At 40.6% G+C, this 21,102-nt stretch overlaps 1 protein-coding gene across 7 annotated transcripts in view; it reads right to left on the reverse strand.

Moving 5' to 3' along the window:
* Positions 1 to 21,102, reverse strand: part of COL13A1 (collagen type XIII alpha 1 chain) — a 428,454-nt gene that overhangs the window by 53,232 nt on the left and 354,120 nt on the right. For all 7 annotated transcript variants that reach the window (XM_069753227.1, XM_069753230.1, XM_069753223.1 and 4 more), the window contains 7 exons: positions 11,077 to 11,121; positions 10,172 to 10,216; positions 9,717 to 9,860; positions 8,209 to 8,307; positions 7,611 to 7,655; positions 6,749 to 6,790; positions 4,867 to 4,893 (listed from right to left, as the gene is read on the reverse strand). In XM_069753227.1, coding sequence (XP_069609328.1) covers positions 4,867 to 4,893; positions 6,749 to 6,790; positions 7,611 to 7,655; positions 8,209 to 8,307; positions 9,717 to 9,860; positions 10,172 to 10,216; positions 11,077 to 11,121 — 447 coding nt within the window. The remainder of the gene's footprint in view (positions 1 to 4,866; positions 4,894 to 6,748; positions 6,791 to 7,610; positions 7,656 to 8,208; positions 8,308 to 9,716; positions 9,861 to 10,171; positions 10,217 to 11,076; positions 11,122 to 21,102) is intronic.

A 21,102-nucleotide genomic window follows, 5' to 3' on the forward strand; every position in this document is an offset into this window, starting at 1 on the left:
TTTACAGAAATCCTAATTAAACAGAGGATTAGAGCTTGTCAGCATATTTAGGCAAAAATTGGAGTGACCTGATTGCTGGAAGAAATGAATTGATTTTACAAATATACTTTCCCAAGCAGTAGAAGTGAAGATGACGGCACTCATCAGTGGTCACTAGGGTTGAGCGACTTTTACTTTTTTAGGGTCGAGCCAGGTTTCGCGAAACCCGACTATCTCAAAAGTCGAGTCGAGTGAAATCGGCCGATTATGGCGAAAAGTGGGGGGTCGACCGAAACACGAAACCCAATGCAAAGTCAATGGAATTTTTTTTCTCTCTCTCTCTCTCTCTCTCTCGTCCCTGAACAGAAAAGCTGGTGTTACACATTGCAAATCGCTACAGCGCACAAGCGACAAGATGGCGATAGGCGTCCACGCCCCTAAGACCTATGTCATCACTCTGCCCACGCTCCTTCATTGGCTGAAAAAATGGTGCCAAGCGCGTCATATGAAACACAACTTTGGCGCGAAAGTCGCGTACCGCATGGCCGACCCCACACAGGGATCGGGTCGGGTTTCATGAAACCCAACTTTGACAAAAGTCGGCGACTTTGGAAAATGAACGATCTGTTTCGCTCAACCCTAGTGGTCACCAAATCATGGAAAATCTTATTATTTCACAGCAAGGAGTAAAAATCAGGTAGGAGAGAGTACAGGCAAATAACAGCAGGCTATGGCTGTTTTGTGTCTGTTGTGAAGTGTCAATAACACAAAAACAGATGTATTCTGCTGAAGGTTTGCTTGTACTATCGCCACCTGATTTTTATTGTTTGCTATGAAATAATAAAGAAGATTTACCATGATGTTGCGAGTATCATCATCTTCACTTCTACTGCTTGGGATGTTCAGTGATTCCTTTCATTTAACAGGGCACCACTGATTATTACGGCAGCTAGCTGAGTGTGTGGATGATATTTCAACATGCATTTTTGGGAGGAAGATGGCAGTGTCAAGGGCAGGGGAGAAACAATCACGGTCACAACCAGGAAGAGGCCCATGCGGCAGAGGGGCTAGCCGATGCTAGAGAACACTTCAACTGGATGTGTGTCCTAGGACATGCAAAGACCCGCCTGGTCTGTACGTGGCAATACACGCTGCCGGCCAATAAGAGGTCAGCATCTGATGTCGGTGGGCACGTGACTGAGGATGCATGGCAATGACATCATGCGCTCCCGTTGCTTGTACGCAGCTGCCGGTTTCAGAAGAGAAGGCCAATCGGCCGGGGACAGGACATAATGTGAGTATAATCATTTATTTTTTTTTCTATGCATTAAAGAACAGCGGCAAAATGGGGGACATGTACCAGGATGGGCAACATATATACCAGGAAGGGGATATATATATATATATACACATATATATATATATATATATATATGTATATATATATGTATATATATATATATATACATATATATATATATATATATAACAGGATGGGGAACGTACATACCAGGATCAAGCCCAGGATAAAAGACATATAAACCAGAATGCTAGATATGTATAACAGGATGGGGCCAAGGATAAGAGGCATATATACCAGGATGTGGAACAGATATACCAAGATGGGAGAACATATATACCAAGATGGAGGTCCTATATAACAGGATGGGACCCAGGATAAGAGACATATATACGAGGATGGGGCCAGGATAGGGGACATATATACCAGGATGTGGAACAGATATACCAAGATGGAGGTCCTATGTAACAGGATGGGACCGAGGATAAGGGACATATATCCCAGAATGGGTGCTATATATATCAGGATAATGTATGCAAACTGTAAAGCGCTGTGGCATATGTTAGCGCTATATAAAAATAAAGATTATTATTATTATCAGGATAAGGGACATACTGTCATTGTCAAAAGTGTTGGCACCCTTGAAATTGTTCCAGAAAATAAAGTATTTCTAAAAAAAATTTATTGCAAATACTCATGTTTTATTATACACGTTTATTTTCTTTGTGTGCATTAGAACAACATAAAAAAGAAAAAAAAAAGGCAAATTTCACACAAAACCCCAAAAATGAGCCAGACAAAATTTTGTTGTACACCCTTTGGAATAAATAATTGCAATCAATCACTTAGCATAACCATCAACAAGCTTCTTACACCTCCCAACTGGAATTTTGGAATACTATTATTTTGCAAAGTACTCCAGGTCTCTCATATTTGAAGAGGACCTTCTCCCAACAGCAGTTTTAAGATCTCTCCACAGGTGTTCAATGGGATTTAGATCTAGAGACATCTTTGGTCGCCACTAGCGCTTTGTTTCCATCCATTTCTGGGTGCTTTTTGAAGTATATTTGGGGTCATTGTCCTGCTGGAAGACCCATGACCTAAGACGCAGACCCAGCTTTCTGACACTGGGCACTATACTATATTACAACCCCAAATCCTTGGTAATCTTCAGATTTCATGATGATTTGCACACAGTCAAGGCACCCAGTACCAGAAGCACCAAAACATCTTTGAACCTCCACCAGATTTGACTGTAGGTACTGTGCTCTTTTCGTTGTAGGCCTCTTTCCATTTTTGGCAAACAGTAGAATGTTCTGGTTTACCAAAAAGCTCTATCTTGGTCTCATCTGTCCACAAGACACTTTCCCAGAAGGATTTTGGTTTACTCACAATTTTGCAAACTAAGTCTAGCTTTTTTATGCGCTTAATATAAAAGTACCAGAAATATGAACAATACTAGTATTGTTCAATAATCACGAAAATTATATGGGGAACTCCCAGTACAATTTAGGAGACAAAAATACGGAAAATTGTGTATACTGACTCCAAAATAGATATGAAATGGTAAAATAGGCTATTTAATTAAAAATTGCATTTTATTGAAAAAGTCAAAAGAATTCATATTCAACAATACAATAAGTATTCCAAATAAAAAATAATTAGTAGGTCAATTGGTGAGGACAAAAAAATGTGAGAACACTAAAGACTCATAAATGTAATAGGTAATAGGGTAGCAGAAGTAGATTCTTACACATTAGTAAAATAGTTGAAAATTAGTCTCAAACCACAGACAGAAATTCATTAAAAAAAATCTCACTGTAGTAATATGGTATAGCCACTAGATGGCAACCAAGTACAATTGTGTACAAAAATCATGTAAACAGGGCCTAGTACCAGAGTGATAAAGGAGATCAAAGCACACAAGTATCAGTAATGTTGTACATGGACTGTGATTGAAAAATCGGCAACATTATATCCACACCCAGGGAGATTAGCTACAGTGCCATGGGTTGTAAACTACTTGATTATGTTGTGCATCATAGATAAAGGAACATCCATATCTCTGGAGATGGTCTTGTAACATTGTAAATGTTAATATTCTTCAACAATTTTGGTTCTCAAGTCCTCATACAGTTTTCCACTCTTTTTGTTCTCCAAGCTTAGTGTGGCACACACAGACACACAATGCAAAGATTGAGTCAACTTCTCCCCTTTTTATCTGGTTTCAGGTGTGATTTTCATATTGCCCACACATGTTACTTGCCACAGGTGACTTTGAACGAGCTTCACATGCTTGAAACAAAGTTGTTTATCCACAATTTTGGAAAGGTGCCAACAATTTTATCGAAATAATGTCTAATTTGCCTTTTTTTTTTCTGTTTTTCTGTGTTGTTCCAATACACGCAAAGGAAATAAACTTATATACAACAAAACGTGTAATTGCAACAATTTTATGGAATAAATACTTAATTTTCTGGAACAATTTCAAGGGTGCCAACAATTTTCGGTCATGATTGTACATACTAGGATGGGCCAGGGATGGGGGACATATATATCAGGAAGGAACCCAAGATGGAGGACATTGCTACATAATGGGGGAGGGGTGCAACTTGCATCTACTTATAGGATTTAGAACGCTACAATGGCCCATATATGTGACTAACACGCAGAGGTGACGGTGTGGGCACTCAGATCTAAATTTGGCACCAGACTCTGGTTACATCAATGGCCAAGCGGCTTCCTTTTTGTCTCACAAATATATAAAGAAGAAAGAAAACGATTGTGACGGGGATGAAATATATCACAACAATCATTTAAACAGTTACATTTTATTATATGGATTCATTAACCCTGCTGTTCTGTTCGGTCTGGGGAGACCTATTTTGAACTTTGGTATTTTTTGGGGTGTTCAAGATGCGGTTCTGAAACTTGTGGTTGATTGACTTAAATGAGGATGGGTCGGTCGGCCACGGGTTTCAGAGCCGCATCTTGAATATTTTAAAGAATATTGAAGTTCAAAGTCGGTCATTTTTGACCAACAGAACAGCAGGGTTAAGAACATGTATATGCAAAATAGTTAACGCAAACACCAAAAGACAAATAGAGACACCTTAAAAAATGGTGTGATACATACATGAATGTGCCTACATGTAACCAAATGTGTATGTGGCAGGTGAGCTATACATGGAAGTTTCACAAGTACATGTGTACAAAGAAAGCACAATCGTAGGTGATCAAAAAAGTATGATCTTATAGTAGTAGGTAAAATAAGTGCCTGTATGCATGTACATGAAACGTTTAATAGAATTATTTAGCTGATAAAGTTAAATGTAGAAATATCCCAAAGGTAAATAATAATGAATATTAGTAGTAGTAAAGTAATATTTACATATAACCAAGGGAAAAACGCGTGGTGAAACGGGTCTCGTGGTAGGTGCGCTGATCACTGTCATGCAGCACTACCTTGGTTCCCTTGCAATGTATTTATTATATTAGATACATCACTAAAGCCCTTGTGCAGGCATGAAGACAACATATGTAAATGTGCACACAATATGATTAGAAATAAATTGTTTTATGCTTACCTTATGGCCAGGAAGTCCAGGCGGGCCCTTGAAATTAACATATGCATAAAAGATTATATTAGAAAAACTGACGTTGATTAATGCCAATGATTTTATTCTTGAAATATAGAGTATGTTAGAGCTAGAGAAATAATAGAAAATAAACCAGTAAACAGTGTTCTATCATTAAATCATGTCTAGTATAATGGTTTGTTGGACCAAACAAATATATTTTGGGTATTTTTTGCACTTCTTCCACACACACCCCAAACATCAGCACTACAACTGCACACATAAGCTTGCACTTAGAAGGAAACACTTAAACCATATATTAAATTGAATCTGTCACCACAACTATTAATATGGGCATACAGGTTACAGACTGCTGAGGAGAGTGATCCCTGTGTGTCTCATATCAGACGCCTTGTTGTTGATAAGTCATCTTTTATCACTTCTTCCATGTAAGTCGCCTCTCACACTGGTACTTCTGCTCCCAGTATTTCGGTGTGTCGGGGAACGCTGAGAGTGGAAGTACCAGTGAGTCGCCAACACCAGTGCAATAGAAACATGAAGCCAGTACCCTGAGAAGGGCGAAACACTGAATAGGAGTGATGGCACTGGGACTGCGCAGGCGCAAGAGTACAGGATGAAAGCTCAACGTCACAGTCACACAATGCCGCTGTGGGAGGCGATCAGATGATAATGACGTCTGAGCCTGGAAGAGATCATTTACATAAAGGGATAAAAGATGATTTCTCAACAAGCAGGCATCTCTCATTCAAGACCAAGGCTGAAATGTCAAAATGTATACACGGCAGATTGCTTATGTGAAATAAAATTTTCATAATAAAGCAGGAAAGTCAAAGGTCTGGGAAGTGCTTTGACACACCCAAAGCACTTGAGCCTCATTTACATATTAATGAAAACTTTTTTTTCCAGTCAGAGAGCAACAGATTGCATAAGTAAAAATATGGATGACAACATGACAATGTAAACAGTTTTGGGGGAAGGATGGGTGGAAGATTCTGACAAATTCCCATTAAACGATCCTTATTGAGTACAATAACAGATAAGAATGGTTTAGAAAAGTGATTATAGAGCAGGATCCTAGAGGAACATTTTAAGAGCTCTGCTCCACAATATGGAGCATCATGGATCAAGCTTTAGTGCACCATGTCCAACAACACAACTATAAAAAAAATTCTAAATAATGACTGAATATAGAAAACATTCAGTAAAATATAAAATATGTAGCTGAAATGAGAAATGGCTAAAGGATTCCTGCAAAGCACACAGGGTCTATGGAAAGGGTTATCCAAATGCTTAAATAGGATAGCTGCCTCGGCTTCATTATTACACAAGATTAAGGCCCCGTCACACATAGCGACGCTTAAGCGATCCCGACAACGATACGACCTGTCAGGGATCGTTGCTGCGTCGCTATGTGGTCGCTGGTGAGATGTCACACAGTGCGATCTCCCCAACGACGCAGCAGCGATGCGGCGACCTGTAGCGACCTGTACAACGATGCTATTTCATGACGATTCAATGGGACGTCCTGTCAACGAGGTCGTTGGTAAGGTGTCAAACACAGCGATGTGTGCTACCCAGCGGGACCTCAACGATCAAAAAAAGGTCCAGGCCATTCCGACTCGACCAGCGATCTCACAGCAGGGGCCTGATCGCTGCTACGTGTCACACATAGCGAGATCGCTACTGAGGTCGCTGTTGCGTCACAAAACTTGTGACTCAGCAGCGATCTCGCTATGTGTGACGGGGGCTTTAGTATGGAAGACGCAGGAAGACATTGCTGAGAAGAACCAAAGACACAACACAATTGGTCAATGTCACAAATAGATAGAAAAGTGCATAAGAAGAAGATATTTAAAGCATTAGAACTTACTACAGGCCCAGGAACACCCGGAGAACCAGGAGGTCCAGACACCTAGAGCCACACAAATATAACAATGAAACATATACCTGCGATCACAGAAGAAATCAAAGTATATTTCATACATAAATTGAAACTAGAAGTCAGAAAGCACGTTACGTTATGTTCATTCTGCTACTGGGGTAAGTGATAACAAATGTTAGCTTGTTATGAGGGTCTGGACAGGGATTGAAAAACAAGGGAGGGTAATTTATCAGGAATTATTTGATGCAAAAAAGTGGTCACTCCTCCTAATTATAGTGTATATCCATGTCAGGCAATATATTGGTAATGTGAATAAAATGGTACCCATAGCGATGCACACTCCATATTGGAGCGGACATCCTCAGCTAAGGTTCTAATTCTCCTTGTACAGATATTGTCATGTTTCTTGGTCCGTTAAAGGAATTGTATCATCACAAAATTGTCTATTGATTAAGTTAGCTTTTCATGTTTACGTACTGTATATTTTGCATATTGTTTTCTTATGTATCATATGACTGAGTAACAAAAAATAAAATACTTACAGTTTTCACACTGACCGCTGTATCTAACATTAAACTCATTTTTCCTACTCTTCATATGGATATTAGGAGCAAAAGACTAATTCAACCCATGTTTCTGAGTAGTTTCTGAGCTGCAATCTGGGTAAAGGTCAATGTGAAGGGAGGAGGAGTAAGTGAGCTGTGACACTACCTATTGTGAGTAGTGTCATCTACTGTAAATAGTGGTGCTACCTTTCATTGTAATTTTGCCATTGATACTAATGAGACTGCTGAAAATTTTTCTATACAAGATAGGAAGTATTATTCACATGGATGAAAAATATATTTACCGTGTTTCCAGAATCTCCTTTCTCCCCTGTCTCTCCTTTCTCTCCCTAGTTAAAAAAAAAAAAATTGACATAGTATATGTGCAATAATTGTGTAATTGTATAATAATATAATATAATAATAATATAATTGTGTAATAATATTATTGTGTAATAATATAATAATAATATAATTGTGTAATAATTATAAATGCGGTAGGCAGAAAAAAAATTGATATTTTTTTTCACTATGAAGTTTTGTAAGACCCACTCATCTTACCAGTGTTCATCTTACTTTTGGAGCACACACAGAATGATTTATAAGCTCGATAGAAAGTCTAAGGACCTGTACCATGCTCTGCTAGCACTTTAGCATGAGCCGAGCACTTTGGCACCTTGGTGCCATTGGTTAACTTACGGTATTTACTGTATCAGAATATTGTGGAGCTTAATAAATTCTAAGATAGAAATTCGACACTTTACTCGCTCAATTATAATTTTATAACCATGAAAAATTAGATTACGTTCACACCTTTCAAGCCAGTCAGTCCTACTAAGGTATATAGCTACATACAGAGACATACCTAGATTAATGCAGAATTTACTTGAGAGAAAAGCTTACTGTAAGTCCTGGAAGCCCAATTGGGCCTAGAAGACCTGGAGGTCCTAGAGGTCCATGTTCACCCTGCTCTCCTTTTTCTCCAGTGGGGCCATCAAGGCCCTAAAAGACAAATATTTCCCCAGGTCAAAACTGATACTATAACTATACAAATCAGCAGTAAAAATTTCAAGAAAGTCAATCAAGTATCTCTTTGAGTAGAAATGTCTATAATATAACTGTAATACTAATTTATTGTGTACAGAAGCAATTAACATATACCCTTTTCAAGAGTTCTGAATTACATTTGGCACCTTAATCAAATAACCAAAGCTGTGAATATTTTTATGCTCCATCCTTTCGTTCTTAGGGCTGAAAAGCCACCACTATAGGTGTTTAGCAGCTGCTTACTTCTTTCTACACAGTACTTCTCTGCAGCTCTCCTTCATCTCCCTCTGCCTCTTTCCTACTGTGCAGCATCATAGGAATCGTCAGATATCTTTAGATTCCTATGACGCTGCACAGTAGGAAAGAGGCAGAGGAAGATGAGGGAGAGCCGCACAGAACTACTGCGCATGCCCAAGATTCCCAGCCCCACATTGTGAATCAATCAGAAGAGACTGCGGGGCGGGATCTCGGGCCACATGTCCACGCAGACGCAAGAAGGAAGACATCATGTGTTGTCAGTGGACGGGCAGCGCTAACTGCGCATGACCAAGACAAAAGATTACAGTGCAGGCGCTGGGTAAATAACTGAATGCTGAGGAGGCAGCGCCCAGAAGAAAGGAGGAAATTACTGATGGCTGTGAGGCGTCTGTCAGGGGGGAAAGACCTGCCCCCCTGACAAACTAGAGGTATGAGGGACAAATTATAAAAACGATTCTTTCAGCGGTGGAAGGGACCCGAACTAAAAGAGCCACCTTGGCAGAATGCAGCATTAGTGCTGCACAAGGTGGCTCTTTTAGTTAAAAACGCCAGGGGAAGGGGGGGTGACAGGTTCCCTTTAAGCTAATCTTGCCAGAATTCAGGTGTAATTTGTGTCACAAAACTGTCTTTAATGACCTAGGCCATGTTTATAATGTGTTTCAGACACTTTTAACAACTTGTCCAACTAGGAGGTACGGCCTTGCTGAAAAGGCAAGATTTATCAGAAAATGGGCATGGTTTAACATGCGACACAAGGCGCTTAAAAGCAAACTAATAAATAAGCGGTGTAACCTTAAAATAGACAGTCTTAACAATAGACACATTTATCAAACTGCATGAACCATTTTGATAAATTTGCCACATTTTAAGATTGTCTATACTAAGTCAAAGACTTAGAAAGTATTAATAAATATACAGCATTATTCTACCAAATATTACTTCAAGAACAGAAGATTTAAGAATAGCAATTTCACAGTTTTGATAAATATGCCCTATTGACTACTTATCCAGAGGATAATCCACCAATATTAGCTGGGTATGTTCTGCACTGTATACATTTATTATATGTTGTTCAGTATTTTGTAAATTTTTACATTATTACTTACAGGTGAACCTGTTAGTCCTACATCTCCCTTATCGCCTTTTGGCCCATGTAACCCTCTGGGACCTGAATCGCCCTTTGGTCCTTGAAGTCCATCCTGTCCTGGTGGACCTGGAGGTCCAGACTCACCAGTTTTCCCACGAGGTCCCTGAAACCATGTGATAATTTAATGCAGCTGAATATTCTTACTGTGTAAGTAAATACAACCATAGCGCAATACAATCCTACAATAAAATATGTAACTCAGATAATGGGCTAAGCCTATGCAATGTGACCGCCTACCTGTTGGTTTTTTTTCTTATTGACTTCAAAATGGAAGCAGGAGGAAAAACAGTGACCAAAAAGACTTTTAATTTGAGGTCAAGTGTTTGGCTTTTTTATTTCCTTAAAATTCAACAAAACTTTAGGCATAAAATGACACTGTACATATAACAGATAATAGAGGTAATCACAGTTTACCTTGTCTCCATCATGGCCAGGAGGACCAGGTAATCCAATTTCACCCTAAGAGAGAAAAATAATAGCCAAATTACATAACAGGCTGAAAGTAAATGATTCATAATTTGGGGACATAAATTTAGAAAACGAGCTTAAACTAAAAATATTTTAAAATATGATGTATTATCATATTTTTTGGACTATAAGACACATCTGACCATAAGACGCACCCCAAATTTAGAAGAGCAAAAATAGGGAAAAAAATTTAATGTCAAAATGGGGTTCCGTCTTAGAGTTCGAATTAAGCTTACAGGGGCGGCGGTAGTGCAGGCGACAAGAGCAGGGTTGCCGCTGCTGGAAGCCTTCATTGAGATGAGTCCTAAATCTGCACATCTGCTGGCAACATTTTCCTCAAGCCCACAACCAGGAGATCAATGGCTCTTGTCTCGCATCACACCGCAGGGACACCCCGTACTCCCAACCCAGGGCCTGCAGCATTGCACCACTCTCGCCAGCTTCCTGCAGCGTTGACCCTGCCTCTTGTGACCCCGCTCCACTGCCACTACTGCCGCCATCCCCCCCCGGTAAGCTATATTCGTACTATAAGACTGACCCCAATTTCCTCTCAAATTTTTGGGGAAAAAGTGTGTTTTATAATCCAAAAAAATACGATATTTTAGCATGACCCTTAAGCCACAAAATAAAGACAATGTGGAATATTTATCAAGCTAAAGGTGCTAACATTCTGGTGTGACATTCTCTAAAAAGCTGCTTGTCAGGTCCTATACAATATTTATTATTTTTTAGACTCTTATCTGCAGATTGTAATTATTGCAGCTTTAGGAAAATACAATAGTAAAAGCAAAACATAAAAAGTACATTTCAAGTTAATCGTAATTGTATGGGTTTGTTTTAAATTATTGTACCTTTTGCCCTGTTAATCCTGGTGGACCTGGAGGTCCAGGAGGGCCCTGGAAATAAAAAAAAATATGATTTATACATAATTTGTCAAATATCATTATGACATTCAATTGTGTTAATTTTTTTTTTAAAACACTTACGGTATTTTCAATAGAAACATAATAAATGTATAACAACAAAACATGCACAATAAATACAGTGGGTATTCAGATCCCTTTACATTTTTCAGTCTTTGTTTCATTGCAGTCATTTGGTAAATGCAAAACAGGTCATTTTTTTCTCATTAATGTACACTCTGCACCCCATCATAACTGAAAAAAAAACAGAAATGTAGAAATCTTTGCAAATTTAATAATAATAATCTTTATTTGTTATAATAATCTTTATTTTTTATATAGCGCTAACATATTCCACAGAGCTTCACAGGTTGCACACATTATCGTTGCTGTCCCCGTTGGGGCTCACAATCTAAATTCCCTATCAGTATGTCTTTGGAATGTGGGAGGAAACCGGAGTACCCGGAGGAAACCCACGCAAACACGGAGAGAACATACAAACTCTTTGCAGATGTTGTCCTTAGTGGGGCTTGAACCCAGGACTCCAGCACTGCAAGGCTGCAGTGTTATCCACTGCGTCACCGAAAAAGAAAAACTGAAATATCACATGGTGATAGGTATTCAGACCCTTTGCTCAGACACTCATATTTAAGTTACACGCTCTCCATTTCCTTGTGATCCTCTTTGAGATGGTTCTACTCCTTCATTGGAGTCCAGCTGTGTTTAATTAAACTTATAGGACTTGATTTGGAAAGGCTCACACCTCACATCTCACAGTGCATGTCAGACCAAATGAGAATCATGGTTAAAGGAACTGGCCAAGGTCCTCAGAGACAGAATTGTGGCAAGGCACAGATCTGGCAAAAATTACAACATAATTTCTGCAGTACTCAAGGTTCCTAAAAGCACAGTGGCCTCCATAATCCTTAAATGGAAGAAGTTTGGGACGACCAGAAGTCTTCCTAGACCTGGCCGTCCAGCCAAACTGAACAATCGTGAGAGAAGAGCCTTGATGAGAGAAGAGCCCCAATTCACTGTGATTGAGCTCCAGGGATGTAGTAGAAGATGGGATAAAGCTCCACAAAGTTATCTATCACTGCAGCCCTCCACCAGTCTGGCCTTTATGGCAGAGTGGTCCAATGGAAGTCTCTCCTTGGTTCAAGATATATGAAAGCCTGGATAGAATTTGCTAAAAAAACACATGAAGGACTCCCAGACAAGAAGCACCCCAATTCACTGTGACTGACCTCCAGAGATGTAGTAGGAGATGGGAGAAAGCTCCACAAAGTCAACTATCACTGCAGCCCTCCACCAGTCTGGCCCTTATGGCAGAGTGGTCCAATGGAAGTCTCTCCTTGGTTCAAGAAATATGAAAGCCTGCATAGAATTTGATAAAAAACACATGAAGGACTCCCAGACTGTGAGAAATAAGATTCTCTGGTCTGATGAGACGAAGATAGACCTTTTTGGTGATAATTCTAAGCGGTATGTATGGAGAAAACCAGGCACTGCTCATCACCTGCCCAATACAATCCCAACAGTGAAACATGGTGGTGGAATTAATACTTATGACCATGTGATATTTCAGTTTTTCTTTTTAAATAAATTTGCAAAAAAATCTACATTTCTGATCTTTATCATTCAAGATGAGGTGCAGAGTGTACATTAATGAGAAAAAAATGAACTTTTTTGAATTTACCAAATGGCTGCAATGAAACAAAGAGTGAAAAATGTAAAGGGGTATGAATACTTTCCGTACCCACTGTATCTTTTCCATAATATTTTTGTATTATAGAGAACATTTTAGAAAAGAGAAAACATTTCAAAAAGTATAAAATACATAACTTTCTGTTAAAATAATAACAGCATAATAAAAAATTTAAGAAATATTCAAATGCTTAATCATCTTGTAGCACCACCATGTGGCAATTGAAGCATTACACAACTTAGCATTAAAATCGGTGAGGCACCTAAGTAATTTACATACATGTCCTCCAGACAGGGGTTTTGAATAGGGTATATATTTTTCTTACCTTTTCCACCATATCAGTAGTGATTTTTACAAATGAAATCATGTCAGTATAATTTTTTAAAGAATTTTGCTATATGGGGCATTTCTACTACCATGATCCTAACACTGACAGTAATAATTATTTAGTGAGAAATATTCTGTATAGCCAATTCACATGCTGAATGTCCTTGTAATCAGGTATTGGTTTAAACTTAATTGAGACCGTGGTTGTGCCAGAGAAAAGGTGAACTACTAGGAAGCTTGACTGATCACGATTGATTTCAGTACTTTGATTATGTCACTACAATCATTGTTGTTTCTGCCAAATAATTAATTATGAATATGTTTTAGCATATAGTCTACTACAACACATAAATGCAAAAAAGAAATATCTTTGAGAAACAAACTCTGTCCTCAATCTCAATCCTGCAGTATGTAAGCATTCTCATAGGAGACAATTAAAAATACATCTAAGCATACACATGCCAAAAAAACATACATCACTGGGCAAAAGTTATGACACATCTCTTTATTCAGTAGTTTTCCTTGCTCTTATTGCAATATTCTCATTGCAAATTCAGACTGAAGGCAGCAAAACCGCAAAGGTACATACCGTATATGGAAATTCAAAGTACCCTCTTTTATTCTGATGACTGCTTTATACCCCCTTAGAATTTTCTCAAACAACTTAATCAGGTAGACACATAGAAAGGCTTTTGACCATCTTAAAGGAGTTCCCAGAGGTGCTAAGCACTTGTTGGTTGATTTCTTTTGGTTGCTACTAAATCCCAGAACCAAAATCTGTGCTGTTCCATGTATGTTGTTATATATGTTATATTTTACTCTGCTGCCACCCAATGGCGTTTTTTCCGTATGGCTGCTTGTTATTCATTTATTCTTATGGGCATGTCTTTCACTTCCGGTTCAGGGGTCAAGTCTTCTCTTCCTCTAGCAGCCATTTCATTTTCAGTTTACTTTCTGTTGTGAGAGGACGCTCTTTAACGGGCTTAGAAAGGCATCAGTCTTTCGACCTCTCTTGCTGCTCACACTTGCAGTTATACTTGGTGCTACATCTTACTGTACCCTGTCTACACCTGCATTTCTGGAGAAAGTACTGTATTACCAGTTATCGGCTGTATGTCCAGATTTCCAAATAAACAAGTCTGGATTGCACAATCCCTGGTGTGCATCATCTCTTCGGACGCTGAGCAGCATTGGTCCTGTCTGCCTCATATCGAGGAAATACTTGCACTGCAGGACCGTACATCCTATTTTCTTACAGTATATATATTTGTATACATAATATTTTGGCATCATATCATGTTTTATGCGCAACCAAAATGTACTTTAGCCTGAAAATACTATTGGTATTAATCCTGTCTTCCTCCAGCTCTATCTCTCTAGTACATGATGGACATCTTAGCATTAACCAGAATCCATCTCATTAACCCCTTCATGACCCAGCCTATTTTGACCTTAATGACCTGGCCGTTTTTTGCAATTCTGACCAGTGTCCCTTTATGAGGTAATAACTCAGGAACGCTTCAACGGATCCTAGCGGTTCTGAGATTGTTTTTTCGTGACATATTGGGCTTCATGTTATTGGTAAATTTAGGTCAATAAATTATGCGTTTATTTGTGATAAAAGCGGAAACTTGGCGAAAATTTTGAAAATTTCGCAATTTTCACAATTTGAATTTTTATTCTGTTAAACCAGAGAGTTATGTGACACAAAATAGTTAATAACTAACATTTCCCACATGTATACTTTACATTAGCACAATTTTGGAAACAAAATTTTTTTTTGCTTGGAAGTTATAAGGGTTAAAATTTGACCAGCGATTTCTCATTTTTACAACGAAATTTGCAAAACCATTTTTTTTAGGGACCACCTCACATTTGAAGTCAGTTTACGGGGTCTATATGGCTGAAAATACCCAAAAGTGACACCATTCTAAAAACTGCACCCCTCAAGGTGCACAAAACCACATTCAAGAAGTTTATTAACCCTTCAGGTGCTTCACAGCAGCAGAAGCAATATGGAAGGAAAAAATGAACATTTAAATTTTTAGTCACAAAAATGATCTTTTAGCAACAATTTTTTTGATTTCTCAATGGTAAAAGGAGAAACTGAACCATGAAAGTTGTTGTCCAATTTGTCCTGAGTATGCTGATACCTCATATGTAGGGGTAAACCACTGTTTGGGCGCACGGCAGGGCTTGGAAGGGAAGGAGCGCCATTTGACTTTTTTAATGAAAAATTGGCTCCACTCCTTATCGGACACCATGTCACGTTTGGAGAGCCCCCGTGTGCCTAAAAATTGGAGCTCCCTCACAAGTGACCCCATTTTGGAAACTAGACACCCCAAGGAACTTATCTAGATGCATAATGAGAACTTTGAACCCCCAGGTGCTTCACAAATTGATCTGTAAAAATGAAAAAGTACTTTTTTTTCACAAAAATTTTTTTTTCGCCTCAATTTTTTCATTTTCACATGGGTAATAGGATAAAATTGATCCTAAAATTTGTTGAGCAATTTCTCCTGAGTACGCCGATACCTCATATGTGGGGGTAAACCACTGTTTGGGCACACGGCAGGGCTCGGAAGGGAAGGCGCGCCATTTGACTTTTTGAATGGAAAATTAGCTCCAATTGTTAGCGGACACCATGTCGCGTTTGGAGAGCCCCTGTGTGCCTAAACATTGGAGCTCCCCCACAAGTGACCCCATTTTAGAAACTAGACCCCCCCAAGGAACTTATCTAGATGCATATTGAGCACTTTAAACCCCCAGGTGCTTCACAGAAGTTTATAACGCAGAGCCATGAAAATAAAAAATAACTTTTCTTTCCTCAAAAATGATTTTTTAGCCTGGAATTTTCTATTTTGCCAAGGGTAATAGGAGAAATTGGACCACAAATGTTGTTGTCCAGTTTGTCCTGAGTACGCTGATACCCCATATGTGGGGGTAAACCACTGTTTGGGCGCACGGCAGGGATCGGAAGGGAAGGCACGCCATTTGGCTTTTTTAATGGAAAATTAGCTCCAATCATTAGCGGACACCATGTCACGTTTGGAGAGCCCCTGTGTGCCTAAACATTGGAGATCCCCCACAAATGACCCCATTTTGGAAACTAGACCCCCCCAAAGGAACTAATCTAGATGTGTGGTGAGGACTTTGAACCCCCAAGTGCTTCACAGAAGTTTATAACGCAGAGCCATGAAAAAAAAAAAAATAATATTTTCTCAAAAATGATTTTTAGCCTGCAATTTCTTATTTTCCCAAGGGTAACAGGAGAAATTTGACCTCAAAAGTTGTTGTCCAGTTTCTCCTGAGTACGGTGATACCCCATATGTGGGGGTAAACTACTGTTTGGGCACATGCCGGGGCTCGGAAGTGAAGTAGTGATGTTTTGAAATGCAGACTTTGATGGAATGCTCTGCGGGCGTCACATTGCGTTTGCAAAGCCCTTGATGTGGCTAAACAGTAGAAACCCCCCACAAGTGACCCCATTTTGGAAACTAGACCCCGAAAGGAACTTATCTAGATGTGTGGTGAGCACTTTGAACCCCCAAGTGCTTCACAGAAGTTTATAACGCAGAGCCGTGAAAATAATAAATACGTTTTCTTTCCTCAAAAATAATTACTTAGCCCAGAATTTTTTAATTTTCCCAAGGGTAACAGGAGAAATTTGACCCCAATATTTGTTGTCCAGTTTCTCCTGAGTACGGTGATACCCCATATGTGGGGGTAAACTACTGTTTGGGCACATGCTGGGGCTCGGAAGTGAAGTAGTGACGTTTTGAAATGCAGACTTTGATGGAATGCTCTGCGGGCGTCACGTTGCGTTTGCAGAGCCCCTGATGTGGCTAAACAGTAGAAACCCCCCACAAGTGACCCCATTTTGGAAACTAGACCCCAAAAGGAACTTATCTAGATGTGTGGTGAGCACTTTGAACCCCAAAGTGCTTCACAGAAGTTTATAACGCAGAGCCGTGAAAATAATAAATACGTTTTCTTTCCTCAAAAATAATTATTTAGCCCAGAATTTTTTATTTTCCCAAGGGTTACAGGAGAAATTTCACCCCAAAAGTTGTTGTCCAGTTTCTCCTGAGTACGCTGATAACCCATGTGTGGGGGTAAACCACTGTTTGGGCACACTTTTATGCTAGGCAATTCAGTAACACAATGTACATAGCGATCAGAGCACATACAGTGATCTGACAATAACCCAAAATAATAGAACGAGCTCTGAGACGTTGAAACTCTGTAGACCGCAATTCCTGATCCTCTCAAAACACAACTAGAGGCAGCTGTGGATTGCGCCTAAAGCTCCCTATGCAACTCGGCACAGCCTGAGAAACTAACTAGCCTGAAGATAGAAAAATAAGCCTACCTTGCCTCAGAGAAATACCCCAAAGGAAAAGGCAGCCCCCCACATATAATGACTGTGAGTAAGATGAAAAGACAAACGTAGGGATGAAATAGATTCAGCAAAGTGAGGCCCGATATTCTAGACAGAACGAGGATAGGAAAGATAACTTTGCGGTCTACACAAAACCCTAAAGAAAACCACGCAAAGGGGGCAAAAAGACCCTCCGTACCGAACTAACGGCACGGAGGTACACCCTTTGTGTCCCAGAGCTTCCAGCAAAACAAATAGACAAGCTGGACAGAAAAAATAGCAACAAATAGCAAAGAAGCACTTAGCTATGCAGAGCAGCAGGCCACAGGAATGATCCAGAGAAACACAAGTCCAACACTGGAACATTGACAGGAAGCCAGGATCAAAGCATCAGGTGGAGTTAAGTAGAGAAGCAGCTAACGACCTCACCAGATCACCTGAGGGAGGAAACTCAGAAGCTGCAGTACCACTTTTCTCCACAAACGGAAGCTCCCAGAGAGAATCAGCCGAAGTACCACTTGTGACCACAGGAGTGAACTCTGCCACAGAATTCACAACAGTACCCCCCCCTTGAGGAGGGGTCACCGAACCCTCACCAGAGCCCCCAGGCCGACCAGGATGAGCCACATGAAAGGCACGAACAAGATCGGGAGCATGGACATCAGAGGCAAAAACCCAGGAATTATCTTCCTGAGCATAACCCTTCCATTTAACCAGATACTGGAGTTTCCGTCTTGAAACACGAGAATCCAAAATCTTCTCCACAATATACTCCAATTCCCCCTCCACCAAAACCGGGGCAGGAGGCTCAACAGATGGGACCATAGGTGCCACGTATCTCCGCAACAATGACCTATGGAATACGTTATGTATGGAAAAAGAATCTGGAAGGGTCAGACGAAAAGACACAGGATTAAGAACCTCAGAAATCCTGTACGGACCAATAAAACGAGTTTTAAACTTAGGAGAGGAAACCTTCATAGGAATATGACGAGAAGATAACCAAACCAGATCCCCATCACGAAGTCGGGGACCCACACGGCGTCTGCGATTAGCGAAAAGTTGAGCCTTCTTCTGGGACAAGGTCAAATTGTCCACTACCTGAGTCCAAATCTGCTGCAACCTGTCCACCACAGTATCCACACCAGGACAGTCCGAAGACTCAACCTGTCCTGAAGAGAAACGAGGATGGAACCCAGAATTGCAGAAAAACGGCGAAACCAAGGTAGCCGAGCTGGCCCGATTATTAAGGGCGAACTCAGCCAAAGGCAAAAAGGACACCCAGTCATCCTGATCAGCAGAAACAAAGCATCTCAGATATGTTTCCAAGGTCTGATTGGTTCGTTTGGTCTGGCCATTAGTCTGAGGATGGAAAGCCGAGGAAAAAGACAAGTCAATGCCCATCCTACCACAAAAGGCTCGCCAAAACCTCGAAACAAACTGGGAACCTCTGTCAGAAACAATATTCTCTGGAATGCCATGCAAACGAACCACATGCTGGAAGAATAAAGGCACCAAATCAGAAGAGGAAGGCAATTTAGACAAGGGTACCACATGGACCATCTTAGAAAAGCGATCACAGACCACCCAAATGACTGACATCCTTTGAGAAACAGGAAGGTCAGAAATAAAATCCATAGAGATATGTGTCCAAGGCCTCTTCGGGACCTGCAAGGGCAAAAGCAACCCACTGGCACGAGAACAGCAGGGCTTAGCCCGAGCACAAATCCCACAGGACTGCACAAAAGTACGCACATCCCGCGACAGAGAGGGCCACCAAAAGGATCTAGCCACTAACTCTCTGGTACCAAAGATTCCAGGATGACCAGCCAACACCGAACAATGAAGTTCAGAGATAACTCTATTCGTCCACCTATCAGGGACAAACAGTTTCTCCGCTGGGCAACGATCAGGTTTATTAGCCTGAAATTTTTGCAGCACCCGCCGCAAATCAGGGGAGATGGCAGACACAATTACTCCTTCCTTGAGGATACCCGCCGGCTCAGACAAACCCGGAGAGTCGGGCACAAAACTCCTAGACAGAGCATCCGCCTTCACATTTTTAGAGCCCGGAAGGTACAAAATCACAAAGTCAAAACGGGCAAAAAACAACGACCAACGAGCTTGTCTAGGATTCAAGCGCTTGGCAGACTCGAGATAAGTCAAGTTCTTATGATCAGTCAATATCACCACGCGATGCTTAGCTCCTTCAAGCCAATGACGCCACTCCTCGAATGCCCACTTCATGGCCAGCATCTCTCGGTTGCCCACATCATAATTTCGCTCAGCAGGCGAAAACTTCCTGGAAAAGAAAGCGCATTGGTTTCATCACTGAGCAACCAGAACCTCTCTGTGACAAAACAGCCCCTGCTCCAATCTCAGAAGCATCAACCTCGACCTGGAACGGAAGAGAAACATCTGGTTGACACAACACAGGGGCAGAAGAAAAACGACGCTTCAACTCTTGAAAAGCTTCCACAGCAGCAGAAGACCAATTGACCAAATCAGCACCCTTCTTGGTCAAATCGGTCAATGGTTTGGCAACACTAGAAAAATTGCAGATGAAGCGACGATAAAAATTAGCAAAGCCCAGGAACTTTTGCAGACTTTTCAGAGATGTCGGCTGAGTCCAATCATGTATGGCTTGGACCTTAACCGGATCCATCTTGATAGTAGAAGGGGAAAAGATGAACCCCAAAAATGAAACCTTCTGCACACCAAAGAGACACTTTGATCCCTTCACAAACAAAGAATTAGCACGCAGGACCTGAAAAACCGTTCTGACCTGCTTCACATGAGACTCCCAATCATCCGAGAAGATCAAAATGTCATCCAAGTACACAATCAGGAATTTATCCAGGTACTCACGGAAGATGTCATGCATAAAGGATTGAAACACTGATGGAGCATTGGCAAGTCCGAACGGCATCACTAGATACTCAAAATGACCCTCGGGCGTATTAAATGCAGTTTTCCATTCATCGCCTTGCCTGATTCTCACCAGATTATACGCACCACGAAGATCTATCTTAGTGAACCAACTAGCCCCCTTAATCCGAGCAAACAAATCAGATAACAATGGCAAGGGGTACTGAAATTTAACAGTGATCTTATTAAGAAGGCGGTAATCTATACACGGTCTCAGCGAACCATCCTTCTTGGCCACAAAAAAGAACCCTGCTCCCAATGGCGACGACGACGGGCGAATATGCCCCTTCTCCAGGGATTCCTTCACATAACTGCGCATAGCGGTGTGCTCAGGCACGGATAAATTAAACAGTCGACCTTTTGGGAATTTACTACCAGGAATCAAATTGATAGCACAATCACAATCCCTATGCGGAGGCAGGGCATCGGACTTGGGCTCATCACATACATCCCAGTAATCAGACAAGAACTCTGGAACCTCAGAAGGGGTGGATGACGAAATTGACAGAAATGGAACATCACCATGTACTCCCTGACAACCCCAGCTGGACACCAACATGGAATTCCAATCCAATACTGGATTATGGGCTTGTAGCCATGGCAACCCCAACACGACCACATCATGCAGATT

Source organism: Ranitomeya imitator, chromosome 2 (assembly GCF_032444005.1).
Source record: "Ranitomeya imitator isolate aRanImi1 chromosome 2, aRanImi1.pri, whole genome shotgun sequence".
NCBI classification, from domain to species: domain Eukaryota; kingdom Metazoa; phylum Chordata; class Amphibia; order Anura; family Dendrobatidae; genus Ranitomeya; species Ranitomeya imitator.